The 21686-nt window shown below is 44.5% G+C and overlaps 1 protein-coding gene across 1 annotated transcript; it reads right to left on the reverse strand.

The window, feature by feature from the left end:
• Positions 1–344: 344 nt before the first annotated feature.
• Positions 345–20767, reverse strand: LOC119393735 (calerythrin). Its single transcript, XM_037660854.2, has 7 exons — positions 20663–20767; positions 13151–13573; positions 10848–10900; positions 6754–6891; positions 2403–2514; positions 1516–1613; positions 345–487 (listed from the first exon to the last, which is right to left on the reverse strand). Exons 2-7 carry the CDS (start codon positions 13245–13247, stop codon positions 368–370), a joined length of 618 nt encoding a protein of 205 aa, XP_037516782.1. The 5' UTR covers positions 13248–13573; positions 20663–20767; the 3' UTR covers positions 345–367.
• Positions 20768–21686: the final 919 nt, after the last annotated feature.

The following is a 21686-nucleotide window of genomic DNA, read 5'->3' on the forward strand; positions in this document are numbered from 1 at the left end:
CTTGGTGTATCTGGGAACCGGGGCATGATATGCGACGCGGACACTCATCTGTCGTCAGGCCCAGCCCTAGAGTAGCTCCGCTATTGCAAACAAGAGGCACCAGCAACACCAATTCAGCCATATTCAAGGCCTTTATAAGGATTTATTTTCTTATAAAACATTGAAACGTTGGTTCTCTGTGGCGCGAAGTGGAAGAGCACAGAAGCGACAATTACATCGGTCCACCTGAATGTGCACGAAGTTAGCGCACAGTGAGCGGAGAAGAAATAATACTGCACCTCGCTGTTCGGTGTTGCTATGTATGACGCAACCACGGCGACATTCGTGACATGCCAGCGTGTGAATGAGAACTGAGGCGAAATTAGAGTCAATGACGAAAGTCGAGCCTTCCTGTGATGAAGTTGCCGAGTGCACACTCATCATCTGAAGTCAGGTACTCCTCGGCAAGTTCGCAGAAGTAGTCGTAGTCCAACTTCCTTGTGTCGTTCTAAATAAAAAAAAAATGCAGCGTAAAGATAAGAATGAAAGTCTGCTCACTTTGCAAACGATGTCGAAGTGCAAGCGCTAGATGACTGGAACACAAGTGCAAACGTATGCGTGCGCACTGTATTTTTCCCCATTATCAAATGAGCAGCATTGAAGAAAATGTGGGCTATAATAAATAATACATTTTCGGTATATGTAATTGTTTCATGTGACACGCGGTGGCATAGAATGCTGGGTAAGCACCCGCCCCGGTGGTCTAGTGCTTGTGGTGCTTGACTGCTGACCCGAAGGTCGTGGGATCGTATCCCGACCGCGGAGGCCGCATTTCGATGGAGGCGAAATGCTAGAGGCCCATGTGTTTGTAATTAGCTGTACGTGAAAGAACCCCAGGTGGTCGAAATTTCCGGAGTCCTCCACTACGGCCTCTCTCATAATCATATCGTGGTTTTGGGACGTGCAACACCAACAATTATTAACGCTAGGCAAGCAGAACGTTCTGCCTACGTTGATGTATTGCTCGCAAAACTACGGCAGGAAGTGGAAGATGGAAGCATGCGATGAAAAAATCCGTAAACAGGGGGTGGGTGCTCGAGCCGACGTTTCGACAAGTGGACTTGTCTTCTTCAAGGCTAGAACTGATTTCAGTTCTAGCCTTGAAGAAGACAAGTCCACTTGTCGAAACGTCGGCTCGAGCACCCACCCCCTGTTTACGGATTTTTTGATCGCATAACTACGGTCATGTCTAGAGTTGACTGATTATTATTGTAAAACAATAAGCGTACGCATGCCCTCTTTCGTCCTGCGATATATATATATATATATATATATATATATATATATATATATATATATATATATTCAAGAAAAAAGCTATAGTATTCGTGGAGCATCCAGAAAGAAATCATCGTCGAAAAGTATTCAAATTTGCTGCCTCTAGCGATGGCTCCCAGTAATCACGCTGCAAGAAATCTGATCCGGCTCGGTTATGTAAATACTAGGAAGCGTATAAATAAAGAAAAAAAAACGAACCTCAGTCATAATTAGGTAACATTGCCTGGACTGCTTCTGGGGTATGCCGAAGTCCTCCAGTACGTAGCTAAATTCGTCGCTGTCTATTACGCCATCTCCTGCAACAGAACAAAACGACATGATTTAGGATAACAGGGTATTTTTCTAAATACCACATTCCTAGGTGTGCGCACGGGGAAAGCAGGAGTGAGGGGAGGAGTGCCCCCCCCCCCCCCCCCTAGTCATCTAAGGAGGACTCTAAGTCAACCCCATATCCCTGCATAATAGAACCTATCCCGTCATTGCCTAATGTGAATTGTAAGAGCCGTGCATATTTTCGAGGATAATGACAGCCGAGGGCCCCTGAGGTTGGGTTCTAAGAAGGGTTTGCTTCCCGCCCTTAGCCAACTCCCCCGGAAAGCCAGTGATCAAAGACAGCAGCAATTCATTGCTTGATTTTCATCTCATCTTTGCATCAATTGAGAAGCTTGTTTCCTTTCCAACTCTTTCAAGGGGCGTGGTGGTTAAGGGGGGGGGGGTGTTGCGGTGAGACCTTGACCCCCCCCGCCACACACACACTCACACACCCACATCTATAGTGAACCCTGCGCACGACTACGCCCATCTCCCCAACACACGCTCGCACGAACAGACAGACACACACGCATCTGCGCACGTTCACGAAAAGCACTCTCTCATAAAGACACCACCTACTACTATATACTATACACTATATACTATTATATACTATATACTATACACAAAACCCGCAGCTCTTACAGCCAACACAGTGAACATACCGCTACGTACACTTTTCCACAGCATTAATGAACGCACATTCTGAATATTTGTTGCCTCTAGCAAATATGCGAAACTCATCTGACGCTAAGCGGCTGAGTAGCACTCACCTGTCCTATCGTACATGTTGAAGCGGAACCAGAGGTAAGTGACCAGCCATTTCGGCGCACCTTCTTCCTGGTCCTGGCTTTCTAGCTTTGTGCGACGTTCCCAAAGCTTTATCTGGAAGGTGACACAGACAGATACCAACAAAGAATACAAAAAATTATGCGCAGCTTCAACTGGCAACGTGCTGTTTCAACTGACAAGGCTGATTAAACAGCGGAGTTGGTGGCATCAGTTTTAGCCTGACCATTCCCGAACATTCCAGAACGAGTGCGGGACCTTCAGCTTTTCGAACACCGCCTGCTTCGATCCCGCCATAGCTTCGCCTTTGCTGTCCTCCTCTCTACGCAGCTTCACCCTCTCCACATTGCCCCCCTTTCTTTATCAGGCTCAACTCGCTACACTAGGCTCAGGGTTGCCACTGACTTTCGAGTAAATGTCGCCAAACGACGAGCAAAAAGTCGCCAAAAGTCGCCATTTTTTTTACAAATTTCGCCAGAAAAGTCGCCATTCTGGATATGTGTGGCAAACCTAGTAATAAAAATTTCCACTCACGTATAGCCCCGTAGAATACAGTACCATCCAAGACCCTGAAATTATATTGACGTTTCTCGATGCCAGTCGTATCGCCCGCTTCATTATGGGAGTGCATGGTGCTGCTTTTCCGACTAGCCGCAAGATGTGCGTGGTGGCGCGAGGGTGAATGAATGAAACGCTCATGATATCATTCCAGCCCTGTCCGCTCGTTTCAAAAGTAAAAGTGCGGTAAACCCTAGGCGAAAACCATGAAAGCGTTCTTTGTAGACAGCTTTACGTACCCTTATATAAATAAAAGGATTAAAATGTTTATTGAAGGTAACACGACAGGATTCTTACAGCAATCTTACACCTTTTCATTGTGAACTAATATGATACCGGACGCCACCGACCCTTTCTTATAGTCACCTATATCTACACGCGTCAATCCGACGCGTTATTAAGGATCAGGTTGACAATGTAAAATGTTATATAGCAATTATTTTCATTGCACACGCTCACCGAGCACACTGGAAAATGCCTCAATATTCTTTATTGCACAAATAGCCGTGTATCCACCTCCCTTCGCTATTCCAAAGCAGTCTTTGCGAGCTGAATTGGGGGTACCGCAACAGTGAATAAGTCGCCAAGCGATTCAGAACATTTGGAGCTTTGGCGGAACAATTGGTCGGAACACGTGGCCAACCCATCGTCTAGCCCCTTCAGAAGCGACACTTTAGAGAAGCTTAAAACACCTAAAGCCATAAACTTATAGACACTGCCGCCTCGCGGTTTTCAAGGCAGTCCGCTGACTTACATTTTGCTAAAATGTCGCCGAGGGACGTTCCAGTACCTCCTGCATCTAGACGAATTGAGGAGATGCACAGGAGTTACAGGACGGACAAACCGAATGACGCGTAATGTGCACATTCTACTCGTGGGTTCAAAACCAAGAAAAATACAGAGAATGTTGCCGCTTATTCATTGGGAAGACACTAATCTTAGGATGCCTAACTCAGTGGAGACCTAAGCCGAAAATCGCCAAAAATTCGCCAAGTCGCCATTCATAATTTTAGGTCGCCACGGGTCTCTCAAATTCGCCAATTTGGCGAAAAGTAGCCACCATTGGCAACCCTGACTAGGCTCCCCTCTCACCCACTTAGCTGTACCCATGCGATTCTCGTCAGGCTTCGCTCTCGCAGCTGGGCTAGAAAGTGCGGACGACGGATCCCCAGGGATTTACCTCGGTCTTAAATAGCTCCGCCGTTAAAAAATGAAATGCTAGTCGTGTGCTCAAGTGCTCCTTTACTGTACTCGCCAGTTTTCCCATTGGAGCTCCACGGAAGAGTAACAGCTATAACAACCACATCAACTATAAGTCAACAGATTGGAACATTTCATTTGTTTTTCTGTAAGATATTAACGGTTAAGTTGAAGATAATTAACTTAAAACCGAAAACATCCATAGCTTCACAATATATTAGGGACCTTGTGACACAAAATGATTAGAATGTTTTACTGAGCTGTCGCATGACGGAAACTCGTATGTCCTGCTTCGAATAAAAACACTTGACCCGTATTACTGGCTTACGTGAATCGTACAAAAATCAGGGTGAAATTTCTTGCGACCAGTGTGAGCGATTCAGTTAGATATCGAAAGATATCAAACGAGGATGAACTAGGCATGTGCGCTGCATGCTTGAGTATTGTGTTTCGTCGTCAACCCATTACATGTGTTTATAAATCTAGCAATGCCTGAACAATATTTACTCTATTAATGATAAGCTTACTGTTCTGTCCCAAGAAGATAAACAGCGGAAAAAAAGAAAACAAGGCCACGAAGATCATACACACAGGACATGCACATGTGTCTATGCCTTTCGTGGCCGTGCTTTTTTGCGCTGTTTATCTTCGCTATGAATAACCCACTAGCCCAGTCGGCTACCTTAAAGGGACACTAAAGAGAAACAATGAATTGGTTTAGAATGATAAAGTGTGCTCGGAGAACTCTTGTGTAGTTTATTTCACCATCATAGCTTTATTATTAGAGGAGAAAACCAAGTTTAAAGTTTCATTTTTAAATTTCGCGTCGAACTTTGACATTCGTGACGTAAAAGACTTCAAAGAGCATTTAAGGTATTTCGGCGCCACTGGCTCGACGAAATTTCCACAAACTCGTTATGTCAAGTCTCTGGCCCCCTCAGAGGACAATGTACTTCGATTTAACCGATTAGGCAGCAGGCGCCGTCAAAAATATGTGACGTCACGGCAAATGGTGCGGGATTTCCAAGGTGTCGTCGCCACCTGTATTTTCTTTTTGCGCGTTTTCTCGCTTATTAAGCGTCTTCGCGCAGAAAGCGTGGCGTTTTTCGTATCGTGGAAGACTACTTTACTAATGCGAGAAAAATCGTTTTGCTCTTTAGTGTCCCTTTTAAAAATGTTCTGTACCACCGAATTCGATCAAGATTTACAATTTTGTAAATTAAGTGCTATAGATGCATTTCTCGATTTAGTTCATCATCATCATCATCAGCCTGTCTACGCCCACTGCAGGGCAAAGGCCTCTCCCATGTTCCGCCAATCAACCCGGTCCTGTGCTTTCTGTTGCCACGTTATACCTACAAACTTCTTAATCTCATCTACCCACCTAATTTTCTGTCTTCCCCTCACGCGTTTGCCCTCTCTTGGATTTAGTTATGTACGACCAAAGATATACCGCATTTTCAGGAAACAAGGTGGTTTGATATCAAGCATGGAATGTCGTGATCTTGAATTTTACATTCATTCATTCATTCATTCATTCATTCATACTGTTAGCCCTGAAGAGGGCCGTTACAGGGTGGAAGGTACACATAGTTTACAGGCAAAATTTGCTACAATATTCTACTGGAGGTGCGACTGGAGGTGCGACTGGACTACATACTGGAGGTGCGACGCGTATTACCTCTCACCACAGAGTATGCGTGAATCACTGCATCATGAATGTGCGTACTCTGTCTAGAAATTTAACAGCTGATATGACCAGCAGCGTGAACATTATTCACGGTCATCTGTACATTTTAAGCTCTTGAATCCTGGTCACAATCCAAAAATAGAAGGTTAGGTACCAATGCTGTAAGAAACTTTCTCGTCGTCAATGTATAGATTAGTTTTCTGTCAATACTGGTTTATGCGAACCCTAAAAATGCTTATTTTCTAAGGGGGTGCGCACATGCTGCGTTTTTATCAATGTCTCAATTTGTTATCATTTTTAATTTTCTCTCTCTCTCTCTCTCTCTCTCTCTCTCTCTCTCTCTCTCTCTCTCTATATATATATATATATATATATATATATATATATATATATATATATATATATATATATATATTAAAAGTCACAGTGAAATACATAACATTTCTTGTAACGTCTCGACCAGGGACATGCCTTTATCATAGATAAAATTTGTGTATAGCGATCGAGTTTAAATACACATTCCCGTAATACATACATAGATACACTGTCTCATTTTGGTCGAACGTGACAAGGGGCGGGGTCTGAACAAAAAGGAAAAAAAAAACCAAGGAAGAAATAAGAGCGAAAAAGAGATATAGTCGGTCAGTTTCTCTTTCTCTCTCTCTCTCTTTCTCTCTCTCTCTCTCTCTCACACACACACACACACACACACACACACACACACACACACACACACACACACACGCGCGCGCGCGCGCACGCACGCACGCACGCACGCACACACACACACGCACTCACGTGAGTGTGTGTGTGTGTGTTTAACGAATTCTTGATTTCAGATGATCCCTTGTTTACAGTTAAAGGGAAGTTATGTTCAGTTATCGTACCCATTCTTCGGAGGTAATCCTTTCGTCCGAGTCGCAGTCGGCATCCTCCCTAAGCAGCGTCCATATTTCATCGAAGAGCTCCTTTGTCTTGTCGAACTTCGGACATCCCTCCTTCCAGCCGTTCAGCCTGCAGATGTGCTTGGAATAAAGAATCACCCAGGTTAGTTAGATAGGATCAGGACATTGTTTGACGCAAACAAGGTGACTTTCTTGGACAATGCGTCGCGACTTGAGAAAAACAATTCATTGCCTGCACTAATGGCACTTTAAACTTCCAAACAGTTAGATGCATGGTGCGCGGAACCTAAAGAGAAGCACTTGAAGTTAGGTATATTCTGTTTGCTTAGATAACCCGACGTAAGATATAGGACGTTGCATTAGAAAACACAGAATTCTTAATGATAATTTGTGACAGTTTGCGTTATTGTAGTCTGCGTTACTGGAAATGACAGATGTTACCCAGTGTAAAATACATTATGAACTGACTACCTAAAATTCACAAATTAATATTTAAGATATATATTATTATGGCTCCGTTGAAGTCGCTGAGCGCGCGAATAGCTGCACTTTTAGGCGTTACTTTCCGTCTACGCCATTTTTTACCAGTTTTAAACAATTTGTGAGCGAAAACATGTCAAGCTAAGCGGATAAAATCAAGTTTATTACAGCCCACGTTGTTGTCCTGCAAGAGAACATGCTGCGCCATTCCACTTAGTCGACGGGGCCATACGTACATGAAACAGGATTCTGACGTACTAATTAATCCTCGCGCGTTCAGAAAACGGCTGGGACATGCCTTTGAGCGAGGAAGAAAGCCTGAAATTCATCTGTCGCGTCAATAGCTCAAGAGAACAAAATGACGTATCTAGGTTGAGGCGAATAATTTTAGAACGTCCAGCTATGAAAAATGTCTTTTTTGCGCGTCAACCTAATTCAAGCCTTACGCTTTTTATCTGAGCTGTAACGTCAAAACGCAACATAAATGACCTCACCGCAGAGGATACGCTGCTACAACTGTGGGCGTTTCTATGACACATGAGCGATGCTTCGCGAGTGGGCCGTGTTTACGCGAGGGAGGATGTAATGTGGACAATTTGGTTTTTAAATGCAGGGCATTCGTCAGGACGTAAGCAGGACTTTCAGATGCCGCTTTCAAGTTTGCTTACAAAAGCATTTTCTGAGCTAAACGTGGCAACAACCTCTTGTTATGTAAACTGTAATATAAGAATTATCATATAAATATATAATCGACCCAAAATATACGCTAAAACAGGAATTATTATTATTTAAAAAAAAACGCTCTACAGCTTGTTTGAAGCCTACCGCATTTACCCGATAACAACAACACTGGCTACCGCTAGCTAACTCTTGGGTTCTGTTCGCGGGAAATTTGCGGTTAGTTTTCTGTGCATTATTCTGGTAAAGTTCGACCCTGTTTCCTACGTGTTAAAATTTGCTGAGGTTGGAGATAATTCTTGTTCTGATGCGGTGTCCTCGCCTCAAAAATTTGAAATTGAACTCAATTCAAAAGTATTCACAGTCACCTTCTTCCATAAATATAATTGCGAGTGATTTGCACAAACAACATACGTAAGACATAAATAAAGAGAAAAAAAAATGCGCGGCGCTTTTATTTCGTTCGAATACAGGCGCGTGTTGACGGAACGCATTTGTCAGCATTAACAATGCTTCATAAACACCGAAACCATATGAATAATTTATATCAGCCTTTCTGACAAAGAAATAGAACAGCAAACACGCTTACCAATGTTGACCCACACAGCGGGAAGATATGAGTTCGAAATCTCTTACGTGTGATTTTTGATCGACGTAAACTGGGCGGAATTGTCGCGTACATTTTCAGCTAAAAACAACTTGGGTCGGGATGTGTAACAGACGCACGACCCCGCGTCTTCATATTCTCTACGACCCAACTCACTGAACTGAGTGTTGCTTAAATAAATAAATAAATAAATAAATAAATAAATAAATAAATAAATAAATAAATAAATAAATAAATAAATAAATAAATAAATAAATGTATTTGCGTTTTAACCTCCCTCTGAGGATATTGTCTTTGTTAGGTAGGAAGAATTGACACTGTTGATCTTCTGAGCCCACTGTGGCGGCAATGTTTGCGTCAAGCATTGCCTTCGAGATCGAGCGTGCATAAAAACAGCGCACCGCCCTATATCGGAGGCTATGTTTCAAGTCAGGTAAATGTAATAAACACCAAGAAGACTGTAGGTAGAGGCCTAGGATAGAAAAACGCCAGGCCTGCGCTGAAACCGCAGCACAGTCACAGCGAAAGCTGGAAGAGCGGCGTTTCTAGATCCCATTGTAAGCTCTCTTGAGGCTACAATACAAGTACACTAGAAAGGTACCCACTACGCCATAAATCACAATTTTTGTGAAGTTGGGAAGCACCTACTAAGTCATTATTCGTCATTCTGCGGAGAAGCGAGGCACCAGCTGCACGTCTGTAAGGCATTATGTGTACTTTGTTGACGCGACGACTGATGACTATGAAGAATTATGGCTCAGCCCTTTGTAATGGGTTGGAAGCTTTAAACGGCCCACCAGTTATGTAATTGCATTGGGTGACGCCCGGTCGCTATTTCCCTCTCCCGTCTTGCTGTATAACATCTGTTGACGTGGGAGAGAGCCGGTGGAGGAGGCGAAAAACTTTACTGAGACCCCAAGGAAATGGATCATGCGCTTATGGGCTTCCTTGGCAACCAATACAAGTGCACTTGCGAGGAACGCACTACGCTCTAAATCATTGTAATTTTACTGACACACCGAGGAAATGGATCACGCACTGATGGGCTTCCTTGGCAACCAATACAAGTGTACTTGCGAGGAACCCACTACGCTATAAATCATTGTAATTTTTGAGGAGTAGGGCAGCAGGCACTGTGCCATTTTTCGTAATTCTACGGAGAACCGTGGTACCTGCTACACGCATGTAAGGCATTATGCGCACTTTGTTGATGCTGTGCCTGATGACGATGAAGAATTATGGCAAAGCCCTTTGTAATGGGTTGGAAGCATTCAACAACCTACTCGTTGCGCAATTCGCATTGTGTGACGCCTGGTTACAGAATTCGCGTTGTGCGACGCTTGGTGCTTATTTTACTCTTCTACCATGCTATATTGAATATGCTAATGTGGTTCCTTCCCGACATGAAGCCTGTATAGGACCTTTTTGCAAAGCAGTTTCAAGCACCAGCATGGCTCAGAGGTTTAATACTGGGCTCCCACGCAGAGGGCCCAGGTTCGAACCTCGTTCCATCCTGGAATCTTTTTCTTATTTAGTTTTTTTTCTTATTTCGAGCGATACTGGTTACGGACACCGGCGGCGGCGGCGGCGGCGGCGGACAACTACGGCGCCAAAAACGGCCGGTGAAATGATCTCATAACAGCTTTCGCTGTAATATATTCCCTCTCCATTGCCCCATCAGTTCTCCGTGACTACTTATTCAATTTTTCGCGGCTGCCTCTGGTTTTCCTCAGTCGTTCACAGATGGGGCTGGTAGTCTAGGCGTGGAGCTACACGAACATCAAATAAACGTTTTATTCTCTCTCTTTACTTGGGCGACTACTCGCCGTGGTTCGTATGATGGTGCAAGAAAATTTCGCATCGCTCGACTCTGTAATATGAACACCATTGCAGAGGCCTAGTTATATATATATACATAAAAAGAAAACACTCAAGGACGGACGTTTTGAGCTGCGTACGGCAGATGGAGATGACGCCAAAGAAATGTTTAGGTTGGTGTCTTGCGAGTTGCAACCATCTTGCCGATTAAGTTTGATTTTTCCTAAGAAACAGCTAATGTTTAGTTTTTAAATACAAAAACAATGTTTTTTTCGTGTTACTAAAATGACGACTTCGTCATATAGTATATGTGGTGCATGTTGTGTTGTGCGAGGCATTTTTGTGGCACAAGACGTTACACATTGCACTAACTTCCACGATGAGATTGGGGCATGTGTTAAACTGCTGTTTATAATTTCTATATTCTTTTCTGGCAATAGCAGAAAGGAGGTCGCAGTCGTAGAGAAGAAATCATATAGCTTTTAAGACGTACCAGCCTGGCTTGGTTGAAATCGTCGATTGTTATGACGCCATCCTTGTTAAGGTCTGAAAAGAAACGAATGCTCATTATAAAACAATGATGTGTACGATATCAGTTTTAAATGAGAAGCATGAGCAAGACTTTGAGGCCAAGTTCAAACTTTTTAAGCAGATGACACGTTTGTCACCTAAAAAACAAAAAAAAAGTTTTTTCTTGAATATTTTTCAGCTTGACATTGATCCCATAAAGCTAGCCCAACACTTTTAAAATGTGCGATGAGAACAGCGTAAACGGAAGAACTCGTCTTATATATATATATATATATTTGCTTTTTTTGCTCTTCCATTCTTGGATTCGATATTAGTGCAGTACGTTTGAAAGGGGAATATGAATATGTTATTAGAAGTGGTCGCGCTAGTATTGTTTCTTGTTTCAAACTATTTTCTCGAAGAGGTCTTGTAAGACAGCAAAATGTAAAGTTGGGCTAGTTGGAATACTTGCATGATTGATGCAGCGCTAAAACACGAAGACGTAAAAAGCAGAGTGTACAGGACAGCGCTCGTCCCGTGCACTCTATTTTTTACGCCTTCGTGTTTTAGCGCTGCCTCAGTCATGCATGATCTTATAACACAGTAGGCTCCAGCTTGAAACGTCCTTTGTCAGACTATACCATCGATTAATTCAAGTCACCGAGTTCTTCAGTATCTCTCTCTCTCTCTCTCTCTTGTTTGAGCTTGTACTAAGTGTTACTGAGAGGAGGGCGTGTGATTTCTACCATAATTTATCCTGTCCCCTGTAGTACTCTGCGTTCCAGGCAATCGTACCAATGTGCGCTTTAGTGGGCACGTCTTGCAGTGTAAATATATCGTTATAATTAGCATACAAGTGAGCAATAAAGGCGTGCGTAATGACCATTTTTTCGTTTAATTGAGTGCAGAATCTGGCTATTTAACAAATCAACACAAAGTTCAATATACCTCGTTGACTCTTTGAGTATTATGGCTTACTGGTTACGTATGCGTTGTGTATCATGCACTATGGTTCGATGTCCGATCTACTTTTTGACGAGTGTGAGATTTGTATGCAATTTTGATTTTTTCATTTTGCTTTCCTTAATAAGAGAAATATGACATTTGTGAGAAATTCCGTACTTTCAACATCAAATACTAGTCTGCATGTACGCTTTAGTGGTAGTTCAACGCTGGACTCATTTGTAGCCTCTTGCTACGGGTCCAGACAGTTCATGGCAAGTAACTGCCATTATATTTCTCAAAATAAAATTTCAATGACAATTCTAAGTAATTCGTCACAACCGATTCGAAGTTTGTTATTGGAAGTGTTGGCTTGATAGTCGTTTCGACTATGACATCGCGATCAGGTCGATTATCTCACAATAGGTCCCTGTAGCTAAGATGCACAAGCTGTATTGACGGTGACGTTAAAAGAGCGCCGGTTATAACCACAAGAAAGTACACAGAATTTAGAACAGCGAAAACACCTACCATGGTTTTTTTTTCTGTTTGTGTGTGCGCGCCGTTCAAGGCGATATTGCGAAATAAAGAATGATTCCCGTTACACGAGATGGTGCCACGCCGTGGCTCTTTTGTCAACGAATCAGGCCAAATTATGGACATTGCGGATGAGGCGCTTCTGCGGGTGAGAACGGCTGTTTAGATAAGAGTAAGAACTAACAAATGCAACGGACTTTTGGTTTGTCAGCGTAATCTTGTCGGTATCGTAGCCCCGACAATTCTTTGTTGTGTGGAATGCAACACTAAGGTAAAGATAACTTCTAAAATAAGGCAAGCTTTTACGCACTGTTAGTGCGCAAAAATAGTGACGCAAGTGAACACGTGACAGCCGCGTGTTACTACAGACGTCGGGTAAATAAATAATAAGATGACACACAATGTGAACACACGAAATAACCACGCAAGCGTCTAACATGCTTATGATTAAATCCACAATGGGTGCCCACAAAATGAGGTGATCACTGTGTTAATGATCAAGCTCTCTTGATGACGGCGGCTTAGTGATCACTACGGTGATCTCTAAACCGCGGTCGTCAAGAGAGTTGAAGAACATCACTGGGCACAGGGGCTCGTGGCCGCTTAAGCTAACCTCAGGGCTAGTCACATTAATGTATTGTTTTAAATACATCTTTCACTCACCGAACCACTCACCCTCGCTTGATACGTGCCATTGCAAAACCGCGATTAACAATAAAAAACTATGAGAAACGCCTTTTCTGTTTTGAGTAGGCAGCAAAACGCTTTGCATAAAAAAAAAGAAGAGAAAGAAACCTACGACTTTACCATAAAAAGTGTTGAACTCGCAGAGGAGCTTCTTGCGTCGAAAACACGACACCTTGGGTTCCTTTGAACCGTGGACTTTCTGGAGCACTTGACCCATCGCGACGTCCTCGTTGCCGCAGAGCACAAATCTTGGCACAGACAGCAAGGGAAACGGCCCACAGCTTCACCCTTCAACGCACCGCGGCTGTCATAAGGGCTCGCGGCGGGCCGCTCGGCGTCGGCCCCTCACTTTAGCGAGTGACGAGAGAACTGCGCAGAAAGCAGCGTGCACGAGGGCAGGGCCGGTCGGAACGACGCTGAATTCCAGTCTACGAGCGCGGCTACGCGGTCGGCGTGTCTGCAGCCCCGCAAAGCCGTGCCGATCACGATGCGTGGCGTGTCATTGTAAATGCAGCAGCAGCAGCAGCAGCAGCAGCAGCAACACTGCAAGAGAATGTCAAAGAGACAATAAGTGCATTATGGCCCAATGAATATGGCTGTGGCTGATCACACAGATGCGACATTCCACGCGGGGGCGATGCGGTTGATTGGCGTCAGAGACTGACGGTGACGCAATGCATTCTTCGAAAAGCGCAGGTGACGTGCGAACCCTTGTGCGCTTCAAATCGTTCAACGTTAGTGCACGTAGGCGCGTTAGCGAGGTAGTCATGCATCGCAGCTGTGAATTAGCCTTTATACATAGAATAAACGCGCATGGCAGTGTTACGATACTGGTGGAATGGAAGGTGTGTTCAGAAGGGAGAAAATATGTTCGATTACTCACAATGTAACTTAGGAGGATGGTTTGTTGGACGAGTTGGTAATTCATCGTGAAATAAAGCATTCAAGATAGAGGAGACAATTAAGGGGCTGACAACACGAGCGCGGGTAAAAACCAGGTGCACTTGTTGTGGTCGTCCTGTCTCCTATATCCCTCTTTTTTCAGCGCTTCACGTGAAGCGCTGACAATGAGAAAGCGCTTCACAATGAGAAAGAAAGCGCAGAAACACGCAAAGAAATGTCAGTGTGTATATGCGGTTTTAGCCCGATAGATAAGCAGGTTTTTCACTGAATATAGCCACGTGTAATTTGGTCCTGGAGATTTGAGCCAGTCAGTGCGGCTCTCCACCACACCCTATAGTTCTCACCTTCAACAATTATAACGTGTTTGTTCTGTTAGATACTCCAGCATAGGTTATTGTTGTTTTTATTTTTTCTGTTAAATATAAGAGAGTAACTCAGTTAAGCGCTTGTGAGATTGTCGAAGGCATCAAAATAATTGACGTAATCAGAATCACTTAAAATGCCCACGAACACTAGATATAAGGCTGGCTGCGGCCAGCTGATCGCATATGCGTTGCATTTGTTTGGATGACTTACGATAAGAGTAAACTTAACACAACCAGACTATCGTGTCATGACTTGAAATATTTCACACATTACCGCCACGGCGGTCGAGTGGTTATGGGGCTCGACTGCTGACCCGCAGGTCGCGGGATCCAATCCCGGGCGCGGCTGCCGCATTTTCGATGGAGGCTAAAATGCTTGAGGCCCGTGTACTTAGATTTATGTGCACGTTAAAGACCTCCAGGTGGTCGAAACTTCGGAGCCCTCAACTACGGCGTCTCTCATAATCAAATCGTGGTTTTGGGACTTTAAGCCCCAGAAATAATAATTATTATTATATAATCGTTGTTTTGGGACGTTAAACCCGAAAAATTATAGATATTTCGCATATTGTGTGATTCGTGACCCCAGGGACAAGCTGAAAATTCATTCGTCCATTCCTGATTTCTAATGACTGAAAGAAAAAGAAGTCAGGGGTGGTGGTCGAGCCATTGTTGTTTTTGCCAACTAAGATATCGATATCCTTCTTATCATCGGCCGCAAATGACCATTAATCCACCACTGGCCCTCTCACTTGCACTAATTACGTTAGGTGCAAAAGAGCTACCATGGCTACGTGGCAGCAGTTAAGCACATTAGTTAAGTGCTAACTGGCGTTCACGCGGTAAGAAGGATCGCGGCAGGAGCAGTATAGAGGAGACGTTAATCCTGAAGTCTGACGATGTGTCAGGTTATGGGGATCGTTATTCGGTCGTCAGCCGAAGCTTTAGCGCGAGCGCAGGGGGCGTTACTGCGTCCATACTATGTTCAAATATTGTTGTTAAGGCAGAGGGCATGTAACTACTTACTTTAGCTGGATCAAGCCACTAAAATTCTATAGAATCACAAAAACAAAGATGATTATCATGATGATGATTATAATCATTATTAGAAATAATTGATGTAGAGTTTTGAAGTGTGTAGCAAGTATGCGAAGGTAAAAGAAGAAAAGGAAATGTGCTCGGTAAGCGCGACACTGCTGGAAACAGAGGAAATACTTTGGAATCGCGACAGGAAACAGGGCAGACGTCCGCTTGAACGTGCAGATAGCGCATGCCCAACGACACTACGGGAAGCAAACGACGCAGCACTCACACTTGTGGCTGGCAGCAAAAGATGGAGCAGAATCAGCGGATATCCACGTGCAGCTTTTCGGAAATGGGGACACTAGCTGCGCCGAACAGAAACCCTACACACGCTCTGAGTTGAAGGTTTCGGGGCCTCAGCGCTGTGACAGGCCGTGTGACGGCGTTGCTCGCGCTGACGAACGGTCGGCCGCAAACGCAGAGGAAGGCGGGCGCGGGAGTGCGCAAGCGGAAACGGGTCATTCTATTATTCAGTTTTTGCTTCCATACGGCTATTGCTCCCTTAGCCGAGGCGTCGCGCAGGAGCTTTTGCCGTTCGCTACTCTACGATAAGGCATTCTGGGCGTTCGTTAGCTGGCACGGCTGTCGTCCCATTGCGACTTGGACGGGATGCAAGAACCCCGAGGGCTGAAATTTCAGCCACAGCTTTAGATAGGCTGGAGAATCTGTTGATGGGCCTGTCGGTACATACTTGAACAAACGAAAAACCAGCTTACGGACGCGTACACAAGAGGACCCTTCAACAACTACGTCGTGTGTCAAAGACGTGGATTTCCCCAGTCAATCAATCAATCAATCAATCAATCAATCAATCAATCAATCAATCAATCAATCAATCAATCAATCAATCAATCAATCAATCAATCAATCAATCAATCAATCGTGAGTCCGACGATGACATATCACAGTTTTGGGAAGGCGATGTACAAGTTCACTCACATGTTCAAAAATTATGCGCGAATAATAGACAGCGCGGAAATGATGACCACGATAATAACACGTATCGAGCGCTCACTTTCAACTGTTTACCCCCTGGAGACAATAGGCTTATCAACGCGCCTTTCAGTATGCATTCGCAGCGGGCATGTGCACTCTCCCTGTTTGACTCTCACTTTGCTCAAGAAACATGCGCGCTCGGCGTGTGTATTGAAATGTACCTTCACGTGCCTATTGTTTTCAAGAAATGAACAGTTGAAGGCGAGCGCTCGTGCTGTCTGTGCATGCTTTCTTTCTTTGTGATCGTGTTTTGGATGTAAGTCTATTATTAATACTGAACATGCATTAACTAGACCTACAGGAAGTTAATAGTTTCTGGAGTTTTACGTGCAAGGAAAGAAGGAAAACTAGACAGAGAGGAAGGGCAGGGATGTTGACCAGTTTAGAATAACCGGTATGTTACCCTACACTGGAGAAAGGGATGGGGGAGATTGAAAGTTGGAAGAGCGAAGAGAGAGAATACACACACAACATCACAGTCCGTCAGTCTTTTCCGGAATACGGCATTGCTATCAGACTACAACTACCGCCGCTCGTGCAACTCCCAGACGTCATTTTTTTTAGCGCAAACAGGAAGAAAAACTGGGTGGCCTGTGCGCACGCTTATGCGATGAAAAAGAGAAGCATGGATGCAAAAAGAACCATGCATGGCCGTACGTGAGGTGCGCAATGGGCGTGGTGTATGCCATACCACTATCATGTGGGAAGACCTACATAGGTCAGACCGGGAGGTGCATCAACGATCGTGCGCGGGAATATGAGTTGTCGTTGAAAAATGGTAGTAATGCGCATTTACCGGTTCATTGCGCAGCCTGCACGTGTGCACCGCGGCTAAGCGAGATCAAGATTCTGGGTAGGGGTGGTGATACCTTGGGAAGGGAGTTGCTAGAAGCTTTCCATATTAAGAGCAAGGGCACAGAGTGTATTAGTGATACGTCTATACATTTGTACGGCAACGAGTTCAGATTATTCAGGTCGATCTTTGATTAGCTATGCTACGACTGCGCGCATGCGCTTTAGGTGATCTGTCTTTTCCGTGGTTTTTTCTAAATAAAGCCAGTTGATGTTTAGCGCTTGCCCTGTGCACTGTATTCTTCTCTTCTCAGCCAGTTCGTTCTTTTCTTCCTGTTTGCGCTAAAAAAAAGGATGACGTCTGGGATACAACACCAACTAGCCCGAGAGGAAGTTTTATTCGTGCAAGTCCGTTGCGCTTAAAAAATTTAGCAATGACTTTTTTGCCATAATTCTCGATGACTTTTCAGGAAAAAGCCCAGTATGATTATAAGGCATACCGTAGCAGGTGACTCCGGGCTAATTTTGATATTTAATGTGTAAAATCTAAGTGCACGGGCGTTCTTAGCGTTTCATCTCCGTCGAAATGCGGTCGCCGTGGTTGGGAACCTATAACCCGTACCCTCGAGCATAGCGGCTTGCTATGCATAACCTGCCAAGCTACCCCGGCTGGTTTATAGCAAGTAGAACAAACGTAATTTTAATGAGCATGATCATGATTGAATCGCACATTCTACTTTTGCTTGGATACGAAGTTCCTTGGCCGTTAAAAGCTCAACAAGCTTGTTGAGTGCTCAATATTGAGTTTGCCTGTGTTTTTTTGGTGAAATGCTTATCTTGAGGTGGGAGGTGATTTGTTAAAAACGTATAGGACACGAAACAGCATTGTGACCGTTACATGTTTGCAGTCATCATTTCACTCATGGTAATGATGAAACGTGATTGAAACAATTATCTGCACTTACAGCCGTTAAGGCCCTCATTTCCCTCCTCGTTCTGAAATTTATATAATCAAACTTGAGTAGTTATCATTTGAAAAAGACCTAGTTTCGTAAAAAAAAAGGCGTTTCTTCGCTAGTTCATGCGGGAAGCGATCTAATAACAATGCTAACGCTAAGATTGCTAAAGATCGGCTGAACCGTAGAAACATGTCGATCAGTCACTGACGACAACATTCGAGGTAGCAAAGAACGCCGATGTGCTTCGTTGTGCAATGCCCGTGTACTCGAAACAGTCATGCGTTATTGTGTCCCCACCCCCATTGTGTTTCAAATAGCGTAGGCTTCAACTTGCATCGTTTTACCTAAAGAAACACTTGCCAATGCACAATGGAATTGGGTATGAGAAATGGCGATGTTGAAATAAAACTCACCCCTATCCCACCCCTATCCCTTGCCCCCCGGTTGTTGCCATTTTCGCTGACATCAAAATATAAACATCTATGCTTTGTCTTCTTGATATAGAATAGAACCACTTCAGTGTCAATGACCTAACGGACGAATGCGCAAGGGTTATGCCGTACTATTAAAAATAAATTCATCTTTCAATATCAATCGACGTAACTGCATAGAAAAAATTCTCTATAGTGACACACTTTGTGACGGGGGCTAGCTGGGACTACGAGTAATTGATGATTAATAACCCCCAATTCACTTTTATTAGTGTTGGAGTCTAGTTAGATTAACTGAATGCTGGCGCTATTCAGACGTGTACAGTTACGGAATACTGAGAATAGTGTAACTCTTTCTAGTAAACTGTCAATTTCTTTGAAGGTTTTCTACGTTGTTTTGTCCCGTTGGGGCATGAAGGAAAGATCGCGGGGTGAGATACGCGCAAGGCGAATTTTTTTTTCGTAGGTTTGGGGAGAGAGATTTGTTAATATCAGGAACGAATATTCGTAAAATAAATTTGAAATTTTCGTGTGATCACGTGAACCTGTTATAGACCCCGGTCTTGAATTCACTAAGTAGTTGTTAAGTTAAAAGTACTAATTCGTAAAAAAAAAAAAATAAGCGAAAGGTAATCGTAACAAAATACGCGAAGGAAATAGCGAGGGCCGCTGATCAATGGTGAACACTTGGGGAACAAGAGCATTCTCCAACTATAAGCCCTTGTTTCCAGACATCTCGACAGGAAAATTGGACATCGAATCTGAGGGACGTGCTATCAAATCTATCACATCACACACTCACGCAACGTGCCTAAATTCAGTGTGACCAAGCTAGCTATAGTACATAACGTTACCATGCCACGATTGGTGGGCTTGTTCAGTTTTCAGACTTAGAATAGAAAATTAAGCGAGTTGGTATTGATTCATACTTAGGACTGTGCAGCGCTCACAAAAAGGGGCAAATGACAAAAGAAGTACACAGGACAGTTTTCAGAGATCCAACATCTCTGTAGCCATTTTGACTTACCGATCGCGTCATTTGTTGCCAAACTTCAGAGCTAAGCCACTGGTCCCGTGCAGCGGGTTGGGAATCCTCCAAGCGTCTTAAGCTCCGCACCCCAGCCGCATTGTAGCACCACTACGAAGCCCGCCTGTACCTATTGAAAACCGCTAAGTGGGCGGCCGGCACTGGGGATCGAACCCGGTACCTCCCGTATTGGTATTGGAATTACCGGAGCCCTCCACTACGGCGTCCCTCATAATCATATCGTGGTTTTGGGGCGTTAGAACCCCAGACATTATTATTACTCACAGCAAAGCCCGGTTTGACTTCATTCCAAGCGGGTTTCTCTAGCAGAGCAACATTCGTATCACCCTAGTCTTCGAAAATAGTCGACTGCGAATGGGTCGTTAGACTCTAGTGGAGCGTTAGGCTTAACGACGATCACAGTATATAGCCGCAGCGAAAGCATGTCACTGATATACTGCATAAAAGCAACCGCGAGAACTTGTAAGGTACTCGCTGACCTATGTTCTTTTGCAAAACTTTACAACTCGATTCATATATTTCTTACTTCTCGCCACTTGTTGCAATCGACGTGTACTGAATTCAAAAAGCTAAAAAATGGATACGAACATTTCCCGGCGCGAGCACAATAATGTAATAGACGCTTGAAGGACAGGCTAATAACTGAGTACAATCGATCTCTGCTAAATACATCCTTGGATCTGTGCCCCAGTCTCTCAGAGAAAAACATTTGTCGCCACACCTGGCAGTGCACTATGTAACCGATGTCATTTCTTTGTCAGCCACGTGTGAACATAATTCCATATTAGAAAACTGCGGATATATGCAGACTACATATCATGTCGGATTTTTATAAGCTCTCCGAGTTCGACATACATTCAGAAACTTCGAAAACAACGGCTCAAGAAACGGCAACGTTGACAAACCGAGCCAATCGACCGGGTAAGCTTTTGCATCCACGTATGCAAATTGACAGCTCGCGCTGAGCGCGGGAGGTTGTGTCCCGGCGCTCGCGGTGGTTTCAGGCGAGCCGCAGTTAAGTGCGCACTCACAAACACACAAAGGCAGAGACTCACCTGGGCGGCGCGCAGTGAACTGTAGCGCAGAGGGAAAAACAATCTGCGTCGTCGGTGAAGCGAATTCCTCTCACTCCGTCGGGACTCCTTGTCAGTTGCTGGGGGGACCCGCTGCTCGGAACGCGAGGCGCTCTGTCGCGCGGGCTCGGCCAGGTGCGGCGCAGGTGGCCTCTATTTCCAGTTGGCCGCTGCCGACACGGCGGCTTTGATTTACGAAGAAGCCGCATTCAAAGCGACGGGCGCAGAGCTGCGCTGCTTAGAGAGAGCGACACACTTAAAGGCGACGGCTCCGGGCCAAGAACGAAGAAAGGGGCGGAGAGAAGCGGATGTTATGGCAATTGTACGGGGACAGTTTCTCTCAGCTGAAGTTTCCAGTTTCATCTAACTACACAGTTGGACGCAACCTAGGAATCACGAATAGGCTCTCCTTATTGTCAGCGACAACCAAAGGCAACAGGGGCGTGTGCTAATACGAAATAGTAATAGAAACTCACAGGGTCCCTAATGCATTCGCTTAAGTCGACTGGAAGACGAAAGCCATCTTCTTTTTCTTCTCAGTCCCTGTATTGATCCTCCGCCGCCTCCGAAAGCTTTCTGACCTAACGTCGTTTAGCACTGCCTCCAGGTCGGAGGCATTTCGAGCTTTCCGCACCTGACTTGGTTTTGCACTACCTTCGTGATCGGCCCACCTTGGACCCAGCGACGGTGTCGTGTGACGTCGCGGTATGTGTCGTCGCGATGACTTTATGACGACATCACAAAATCCGGCGTTCTGTGGCGTCATCACGTGATGATGATTTTTTGCATCACTCGTGATGACGCCGACGCCGCGGGACATCGATGGTGAATTTTCGCGATTTATGAGGCATCTAAGGCTTTTTCCCAAATAATTATAATTGTTGGTTCCTACGTCGCATAACCCCGATATCATTACAAGAGACGTAGTGGTGGCTCCGGAAATTTGGACCATATAATGTTCTTTAACGTGCACCTAAATCTAGGCACAGATGCCTCTGGCATTTTG

The sequence above is a fragment of the Rhipicephalus sanguineus genome, chromosome 5 (genome assembly GCF_013339695.2).
Source record: "Rhipicephalus sanguineus isolate Rsan-2018 chromosome 5, BIME_Rsan_1.4, whole genome shotgun sequence".
In the NCBI taxonomy this organism is placed as follows: Eukaryota; Metazoa; Arthropoda; class Arachnida; order Ixodida; family Ixodidae; genus Rhipicephalus; species Rhipicephalus sanguineus.

Bases quoted from the DNA above. Each gene is read 5' to 3' on its own strand.
- LOC119393735 (XM_037660854.2), bottom strand. From the start codon at position 13,247: ATGGGTCAAGTGCTCCAGAAAGTCCACGGTTCAAAGGAACCCAAGGTG. The intron at 10,901-13,150 runs GTAAAGTCGTAG...GTTTCTTTTCAG, and splicing joins CGAGTTCAACACTTTTTATG to ACCTTAACAAGGATGGCGTC. The intron at 6,892-10,847 runs GTACGTCTTAAA...CTTTATTCCAAG, and splicing joins ATTTCAACCAAGCCAGGCTG to CACATCTGCAGGCTGAACGG.